At 45.0% G+C, this 9,593-nt stretch overlaps 1 protein-coding gene across 1 annotated transcript; it reads left to right on the top strand.

Annotated features, from left to right (window-relative positions):
• The first annotated feature begins 6,764 nt into the window (after positions 1-6,764).
• On the top strand, positions 6,765-7,253 carry LOC115409590 (lactose-binding lectin l-2-like). The gene has a single exon (XM_030120829.1). The coding sequence runs from the start codon at positions 6,765-6,767 to the stop codon at positions 7,251-7,253; it is 489 nt and encodes a 162-aa protein (XP_029976689.1).
• The last annotated feature ends 2,340 nt before the right edge of the window (positions 7,254-9,593 follow it).

The raw sequence follows: 9,593 nt of genomic DNA, 5'->3' as shown, positions 1-9,593 counted from the left end.
CTCTTCCGGTTGAGTGAACGCTGGCGCGCTCTGCTGCCGCTGCTCACCGTAAGCTAACTGGCTGCTCACCGTAAGCTCACTGACTACCTGCTTGGCTCTTCACCTGGCTCCACGTCATCGCCTCTCTTCAACGCCTTCCGATGTGGGCCTGCAGGGTGTTTGTGTGGTCCATATTGGTCTGGACTGTCTTTTCCTTCCTCCATCTCCCCGTGGAAGGAGTCCTGCAGTACTTGGCGACAGAGCTACGCAGGCTCCGCTCTCAATGGCCCGGACCTTCACCGGCAGCTCTGAAGTTCCTCCAGGACATCGGCTTCCAGCCTCGCCCAAGATACGTTCACCGTGGCTCTCGGCGGGGCTTTGTCTTCGGCTGCTCCATTGGGATTACCTCCATCTGGTCCTCCACTCGCCGTCCTCCCAGAAACACCGGCCGGACTGTCAACCACAGCGTGTTAGCCCGCCTGGCTAGGTCGGCTAATGCTCCAGCTAACGCTACTCACTCCAGCGACAACACTGACGTCAGCTTCGGTCTGCTGAACATCCGCTCCCTCACTGGAAAAGGACTCCTCATCCACGATCTCCTCAAGGACCGTAAGCTTGACTTTCTTTGTTTAAACGAGACTTGGCAACCTCCTACACAGGAGCAACTCAACAACTGCTGGTGCTGATGTCCTTTACACCCATATGTGTCTGAATTTACTGGTTCTTGCTCAACACAAGCACAGCAGTGTTTTTGCATTTGGCATTTCTTTCTAAGTCGTGGTGCTGAATGGAGATGAAATAACTTCATTTGTAAAGCTTGTAGTGGTGGTGTTTTGAATATTTTGTATGGTGATTATCATGAATTTCAATCCAGACAATTCTGTAGTGTGACACGTTACAGTAACAGGGTCCTTTATGGAAACCACACACTTCAGTCTGTTTGCTGTTGAAGAGCGAAAGGTAAGGTGGAGCCAGAGTCATCTACATGTAGGAAGAAGCCAGTACTGATTTAATCTTACCCCGTTACATCTTTAAACACAATTGTCATTAAATACAGCCTTATTAAACAATCCTCCTGTCATCAACCAACTCTTCTTTTGAGCTGGCCTCATGTTGACAAGCATGTAGTCTCTGCACAATTTCTAAGCCGGCTGTACGTGCAACAGACCATAAAGACACGCAGCGGCCGGTTGCAAGAGGCGGCTGGCCTCCTACACCGCAACACACATCACAGGCTAGCTGCTTAGCCGAGCCAGCGGCCGTACGCCGCATACCCGCTGTGCTCCTCACCAACCGCGGCAGCGGTGGTAGCACCTCGCACGGTGGGGAGCACAAACGCGGCTTCACAACAGTCAGAAGCACAGTATCACAACAGCCAGACCGCTGCTTACTTCCTGAAGCCGGGCAAGGGACGTGAGCGGCGTCCCCGAGCCCCAATAACACCGACCACGCCACAATGGCCGCGGTCGTCATGCAAACAAACCCGGGAGGAGCGAGCCGTAACCCTACATCAGTCAGGAAGAGTAATAGATTCAGAAACCTCACCATCTGCGTGGAGGTTATGAATGAATCTTTCACCGCAGGCGACACTGCCTCAGCGTTGCCGAGTAGGTGAACAGGACCGCAACACGTCACAGCCTTACAGGAGGGCATCAGCAGCTCCGACCTTCAGGGTCACAAGGCTCCCAGCGACGGTGCGTCGTGATGCCGCACAGGCACGTCCTGTAATCCACAATGAGTACGAACTGTACGTGAGAAGAAAAAGGAGCTGATCCTGGGCGGAGACCTGAACTTATACAGTTCCTGGGTCAAGCAGGGGTCACGAGTGACGTTGTTGGTATACATACCGTATTGGCCCGAATATAGTACGACTCTGATTAGGAGTGTAACTTTATTTGTATTCATCCTGTACCGTCATGGTACGGGGGTCACGGGTCAGTACACACAATCACACAATGAATACATGAGTAAGTGTAAAAAAAAACCAAAAAAAAAACGAGTCCTGATAGGAATGCACTGGACGCGGAAGCGTAGAAGCAGCGCCGCGAACGTCTCCTCGCCGGCGCTTGGCTGTTCGCACTGGAGGCGTATCTGCTGCCTGCGCTCTCCGCGCTGGTCACACATCGACTGCACTTGGCTGGATCTGTCTGCTCTCGGTTTTCACATCTCTGTCTCTACCTCTGCCAGCATGGATGTGTTTTTCTTTTTTTTTTGGTGATATGTGAAGAGACTTTTCTCCTCCTGTCCTCTTTATTTCCGCATCACGTGAATCTCTGTCGCTCTGTGTGTGTGTGTGTGTGTGTGTGTGTGTGTGTGTGTGTGTGTGTGTGTGTGTGTGTGTGTGTGTTCTTGTATTTCTATCCTTGTCGGGGCCAAATGTCCCCACAAGGATAGCAAAACGTGGAACGACGTGCCTTGTGGGGACCTTTTTCCGGTCCTAAGTAGGAGAAACAGTGTTTTCTTGACCATGTTGTTGCTACTGAAAAAAGTAAAAGTGCAAAAACATTTCTTTAGGGTTAGGCTTTGTTGTAGTGTGGGTTAGGGTTAGGGTCAGGGTCAGGGTTAGGGTTAGGCATTCAGTTTTGATGGTTAGGGTTAGGGTAAGGGGCTAGGAAATACATTATGTCAATGAATGTCCTCACAACATATAGCTGTACAAACGTGTGTGTGTGTGTGTGTGTGTGTGTGTGTGTGTGTGTGTGTGTGTGTGTGTGTGTGTGTGTGTGTGTGTGTGTGTGTGTGTGTGTGTGTGTGTGTGTGTGTGTGTGTGTGTGTGTGTGTGTGTGTGTGTGTGTGTGTGTGTGTGTGTGTGTGTGTGTGTGTGTGCGCGCGCGCGCGAGAGAGAGAGACAGAGAGACAGAGAGAGAGAGAGAGAATGAGAGAGACCTGTGCAGGGTGTGTTCTGCCTTGCTCAGTTGAGAGTAGGGATCAGCTCCAGAGCACTATGGAAGCTGGATGGATTGTTGTTGCACTGCTGCCACTTTGTCTTCATTCAAACTGAGGAAAAGGAGCAAAGGCAAATAATTACTGCTTCTCTCAGATCTCAGGTGTTTTCTCAGAAAAATGTTTTACTTTATATCTGATACAGAGCTTCTGTTGTATTTAGTTACATTTGGATAAATTCCTTGAAAAACTTAGCTGCAAAATAAAAAGAGGAAAATACTGACAGAACATTCTTCATTATCAAACTGCACAGTTTTTTGTATCTTTTTTTCTCCTTCATTATCAGTCGAGGGTATTTTGATTGATATTGCAAGTTCACTTGATAAGTCCTATCATTCCAGAGAAAAACCCAGGCCTTCCTGTCTTCAATATTCTATTAATTAGTTTATTACCCTTCATTTTCTTCCATCCCTCAATTTGTGTAAGGCACAGTCAAATAAACTTTTTTTCAACCTGAGGAATTTTCTCAAATCACTCAAAACTCTGCATATTAGGGTATAACTGCTGTTCTCTGTGATTTTTTATTAATTCCATGCCAGATTTACTAATGCATTGTTCCTGCCTCAGCAGGCCAGATGGGGAGTCAAATCAAGTCACGTTCCTCACAGACATTAGAGATCTGTACCAGAGTTAATAACACTAAACCTGCTGACTGTATCAGACTGGCTGATGTTCTGGTATAATAAGAGATTATATGATGTCTTTAAAAGGATTGGCTGGTAATGTTCACAAGTTTTATTTTAAGATTTACAGTTTCCTCAAGTACACTGATAAGATGTTTCATAAAACACAAACGTGACTAATTTCCTTCTCGTATCAAAGTTCTGAAGCCATTAAAAAACATGAACATGTTGGTCCATGTTTGCAATTGAAGCCATGCAGCCAGCCAAGCTCGAGCAGCAGAGAACACGAATGTTGAATTTGGCTTCAACTTTAGAAACAGAGGGCTTCTTATTTAGTTTTAATCTCCCCCTACAGTCACAGATTCTGATGGGTCACACAGATTTTGGTGTGACACCTCTTTGGGAGAATTTATTTGATTTTGGACAGTCATGGGGAATCCAACCTGCGGCACACGGAGCTCATGGTCTGCTGGGGTGGCGTGCAGGGCCAGCTCTGGGCATAGGCGAACTGGACGGCCGCCTGGGGCACAGTGTACAGGAGGGGCGCAGAATTGCCCTCCCAAATGTTCTTTTGACAGGTGGGCAGTTATTATCAGACATAGTGGATTCAAATATAGTGAGTGACACGAGGCCGGCAGCAATCCCCCCAGCGTGCACAGGCAACGTGGAGCACACTGCCGGGATCACGCGCACCGTGCATGTTAGTAGCCGAGGGGAAAAATTTTGGGCACTCATATAAGTATATTTACTCACAAAATGCAACTACCACCTGTTTCGATCGCTGAGGCTCCACTGTGACTCAAACTGGCCACTCAGGAAATCACTCCTAGCACAAGCAGAGATAATACAACGGTCTCATGGCAATTACCATGGGTTAGTTGGGCAAGATTGTGCGTGTGCACATCTTTAAAGTTCCCTTTAGTGTGGACAGGGCAATCACAGTAAAACTGGTGATTATCTGAGTGTCTGAATAAAAGAAACAATAGCATATGCACCGTTTGATCATGAGCGGGGCGTGGCCAGGTGACTCTCATTGAAATGTATTAGTTTAACAAGCGTGGATTGGGACACGAAAAACTGTGCAAAGCGTGCTCCTGGACAGGAGTCAATAGATTAATTTAACGCGAATTGCCATGAGACTGGGCTGGATAATAATTTAGACCATAACAAGGTAATAAGGTAACAGTAATGCAGTGTATAAGTGGCAGTGCTTTGCTTCACTGCTCTTTCCCCCCTTTGCTTTATAGCGATGCATTTTACTTGTGACTTGATGCACACAGCTGCAATAGTCACAAGTGATCCGACAGCAGGTCTGTTTTTTCCCCATATGGCAGCCAAGACACCAGGGATTGGACGAATTACTCGTTTGTGTAAGGCACAGTCAAATAAACTTTTTTTCAACTTGAGAAATTTTCTCAGAAAACTGTGGGTATTAGTTTATAACTACAGTTTTTTGTGTATTTCTTTTTATAAATTCCTTGTCAAATACATTGTTCTTGACCGAGGCAGGCCAGATGGGGAGTCAAATCCAGTCACGTTCCTCAGACATTCGAGATCTGTGCCAGAGTTAATAACACTAAACCTGCTGACATTCTGGCATAATAACAGATTATATGATGTCTTTAAAAGGGTTGGCTGGTCATGTTCACAAGTTTTATTTTAAGATTTATAGTTTCCTCAAGTACACTGATAAGATGTTTCATTCTACAACAAAGATGTAAAAACTCAAACGTGACCAATTTCCTTAAGGTATCAGAGTTCAACAACCATTAAAAAACAAGGACATGCTGACTTCTTTTCCTTGTCTTGGTTGAGTTGAGCCAAATGCTTTTAGACTGCAAATGAAATTTGTTAAAAAGAAAACCTATTAATTGATTAAAATATTTTTCAACATTTAAGAAAATAAATATCTTCCTATTTTAAAACAACAACACCTTCTTTCTATCAATACATGTAAATACTTTGTCCTACATACCGTCTGCTGGACTTAAAGAGTCCTCATTGAGTCCTCACATGAATCAGTCATCAGATTCATGTGTTTTACACAAAACCAGACAGGTGTGATAACTCACAAGTTTTTGCTTTTCAGCAATGCATTTTCTTGTGGCTTGACACACACAGCTGTAATACCGGTAGTCAAGTGATTCAACAGCGGGTCTATTTTCACCCCATTGGGCTGCCAACACACAAGAGATTGGACCACTGCCTGTTTTTTTTTTTTCCGAAGACCACTGATTGTTTATAAAGATATATCAAACTTGCGTGAAGTCACCCATCGCGTTTCGGAATCCCATTTTGAGGATTTGAGCAAGACGTCTCCATACTGAACATTTGAAACTGGATGTAAACATGATTGGTTGAGCCTGTCATGTGACCGTGTCACATGAACAGAGGGGGCGCTGAGATAGAGTAATTCATGCAAAACTTTGACTCAAAAAATAAAATCAACAGATGATTTCTTTAAAAAAAAAATCAGTCTGGTCAAGCCAACAGAGCTGGTGAAACTAGTGATAGAGACCAAAATACTGTATGTTCTGAAACTGGGCTATTTATATGTTTAATTGCACTCTGAAAATCAGCATTTTTGAATGGGTTGCAATGAGATTCAGGCTTTTTGAAACCAAAATCATCGCCCCCTGCTGGAATTCCCCTTGTATTACAGCTTTTCTGCACTTTCGCATTTCCTGCATTTGTCACCAGCGGAGGTTGGCGTTTCGATTGGACGAAAGATGACGGACCCGTAAAGCCATATACGACCAGATGTCGGTCCTCCAAAATAAAGAAAGGGACACTTAAAGGGACAGTTGTGTTATTAATCTGTGGTTATTCTGTTGGCAATGCCATGAATATTTTAACTGAGATCCCCTCTGAGCTGGTTACAGTGCAGTAATTTGTCCTGGAGCAGAGAGGAATTGTGCCTGATTTGACCTATTTTGACCTTTTGACTGTGAGTCCAATCACCATGACCGTATCATGTGAGAGTCATCACGGTAATCAATTTGTGGCAAAAAATTGGCGACAACAAGCAAAAAAATTATTTGATCACCAATTTTTATTGATCTGAACAAAGCTGTTGATAAGACTCTCTCAGTGCAGCTCCGCCTCTCTCAGGGATATAAAAGACTTTCTCCTCTGTGAGAATCAGTCTCCTCAAACGGCTCTGAACAGCTCCAGCAAGACATCAAGGCCTTCTCACTCAGAGACATTTGAAGCTTCAGCATGATGTTTTTCCTCTTTTTGTGTTTCCTCGCTCTTTGTGCTGCGACTCCCTTGGAGGAGAAAAACACAAAGCTCCAGCGTGGCGGTTGTCCAGCGTTCTGGTTCAGCTTCAATGGCCGCTGCTATCGGTATTTCGCCACAGACAGGACCTGGGCTGCAGCAGAACGCCACTGTGTGTCTCAGGGAGCCAACCTGGTGTCCATCCACAGTGTGCAGGAACAGAACTTTGTCAAATCACTGATTCAGAACTTTGACCTGACTGAAGGACGCACCTGGATTGGACTGACCGACCATCATGAGGAATCACAATGGATGTGGTCTGACGGATCCAGGGTCAATTTTGTCTTTTGGAATCCTGGAGAGCCAAACAACAATAGAGGGCCAGAGCCATGTGTTGAAACCAACTTCGGTGGGCATAAGAAGTGGAACGATGAAAGATGCTCTCGCATGCAGCCGTTTGTTTGTGCATTACGCACAGCCTGCCCTTAGCGGCTGAGAAGATCTGATCCAACTTTGTGTTTTGTTCTGTGACTTTAAATCCCACATATAACATAAAGACTCTTAATCTTTATCCTGAAGTAAATATATGAGAGGTGTTTCTATGAGATTGCATGAATAATTCCAAGTGACCAAATGAATTTGTTTTAATTTCCCTGGACTCATGTATCTGTATGTTGAACATTTCCTATTCACAAAATCAATGTTTGTATTCATCTTCTACTTTTTTGCTTATGTTTATTGTTTTGTCACAAATAACATACTTTTACATTTGAGTGTGTTATTTCTGCTTACTGCAGTTATTGAAGGAGTTCTGAGTTGTGGTGTGGTCAATTTCATTTGCAAAGTGTCTTCACTGCTTGTCAGTTTTTTGAAGTTCCATCTATTGAACATATGAAGTGTCAAAGGAACAGAAACCCCAACAACCCAACCCACTTCAACCCCCTGTGGCTGGGGATGCATTTTAGAAGAATAGCACAGGAACCATAGAGAATTGCCCTGTGAAACACTTTTCTTATTCTTCGCTCTCTCTCTCTCTCTCTCTCTCTCTCTCTCTCTCTCTCTCTCTCTCCCCCTCTCCCTCTCCCCCCTCTCTCTCTCTCCTCTCTCTCTCTCTCTCTCTCTCTCTCTCTCTCTCTCGCTCAATTAAAGTTTAACTTTCTTTTACCTGGTGGAGTCTGTGCTGGAGCTGTGGCAGTGCTAGAAGCCAGTCTTTTCTTACTTTCTGGAAGATCCTGTTCAGTTGTTGCTCACTAAGCATCTGGCGGAGTAATGTCGGACAAAACGAAACTTAACCAGCCGGAGCGCGCATTACGTCATTCCTTTCAAATTCTCCCCAAAAAAATTCTGGTGCCGGACCGGCACTGCAACTTTCAAGTGACAATTTAGCGCTGTTAGAGGTACTTGTAATGAATATGTCAGGGCACATTGTACACATCATTAAAAATGTGTAACATGTTTATGGTGGAAAATAAGTATTTTTTAAGGTTGTAAAACTCCTTAATGCACCTTTAAATAGTTGATTTAATCTGTTTCGGTTGATTTGTTGTTGCAGCGCAACTTTCACTGACAACATGAATCACTTGATGAAATCTCCTTCCATCAAGTGATTCATTTAGTTTCAGTTCTTAGTAACTCTCGCTGCCTTATAACCTGTTTCATGGCCCGATGCTCCCCGGACAGAGGAGACCCATTCTTCACAGATTAACTTTTTAAAGACATTGAAATGTATTTCTGATTTCACCTTTTTCACTACAATACAAGCAAAATACACAGAGGATGAAATGTACTCAAAGCAATTAAAAAATACTTTTTTATTTTCCAGTTGTATTTTTGAAGCCAAATTAAAATTCATAAATACCTGAGTGGGTTAGGGTTAGGGTTACCCAGCTATGCCATTCTGTGTTAGCGCTTGGCACCCCCATGAACTTGATTAGAATTCCACAACTTTTAAATCAAAGTAAAAATTCCTGTAATTCATGAACAAAGTCACGTGTGGCACTTGACTTCAGGGACAGCAATGCAGGGCGAGAATCCAAACATATTACTGCCAGAGTTCAATTCTCTAACTGTAGTAAATCTGAACTCACCGCTAACAGCTTCGGCAGATCAGTCTCCTCAATGTTGAGGGAAAGATATTATTTGGGGTGGTTGCCCAACGGCTCTCTGTGTTTCGACAGAACAACAATGTAATCGATACAGCAGTGCAGAAAGCAGGAATAAGAGGCTTCTCAGGCTGTATGGAATATGATGATATCATCTGGCATCAGATTCAGAGTGCCAAGAGGGATAAGAAAAATCTCTATGTTGTATTCCTTGACCTTGGAAATGCTTTTGGCTCGGTCCCCCATGAGATGCTCTGGATAGCATTCAAGTTTTTCCATGTCCCGGAGAGTATCACAAGGCTCAGTACCCTAGCAAGGGTCCCCTGGGGCCCCAATGAAAAAGTAGCAGGGGCCTCTACAGGGACTGTGTGACAGGCAGTTGTTATGTGCCCCAGACAAGCCCGTGGCGAGCGCCCTCGTTCAGCGGGTGTGTGTGTGTGTGTGTGTGTGTGTGCGTGTGTGTGTGTGCTATGTCCTCACGAACCATCGGAATGGTGGTGGTGGTGGTGGTGGGGGGGTGGTGGGGGGGGGGGGGGGGGGGGGGGGGGGGGCTGTCGTCACCTCTGCCCTCGCCCTGCTGTTCTGTCGGTTGTTTAGGTCAAACTATTGGCCCACTTGGGGCCCCTCCTGGCTAGGGGGTCCCAAGCAATTGCCTGCCTTGCCTAATGGCAAGCTACACCTCTGACAAGGCCAGTCAAGGCACACTCTCAAGACCTCCAGTTCTGTG

The sequence above is a fragment of the Salarias fasciatus genome, chromosome 22, assembly GCF_902148845.1.
Source record: "Salarias fasciatus chromosome 22, fSalaFa1.1, whole genome shotgun sequence".
NCBI lineage: Eukaryota > Metazoa > Chordata > Actinopteri > Blenniiformes > Blenniidae > Salarias > Salarias fasciatus.
Note: the sequence above shows the minus strand (reverse complement) of the source record. Positions and strands in the feature narration are given on the sequence as shown.

Coding starts and splice junctions, on each gene's coding strand:
- LOC115409590 (XM_030120829.1), top strand. CDS start 6,765: ATGATGTTTTTCCTCTTTTTGTGTTTCCTCGCTCTTTGTGCTGCGACT.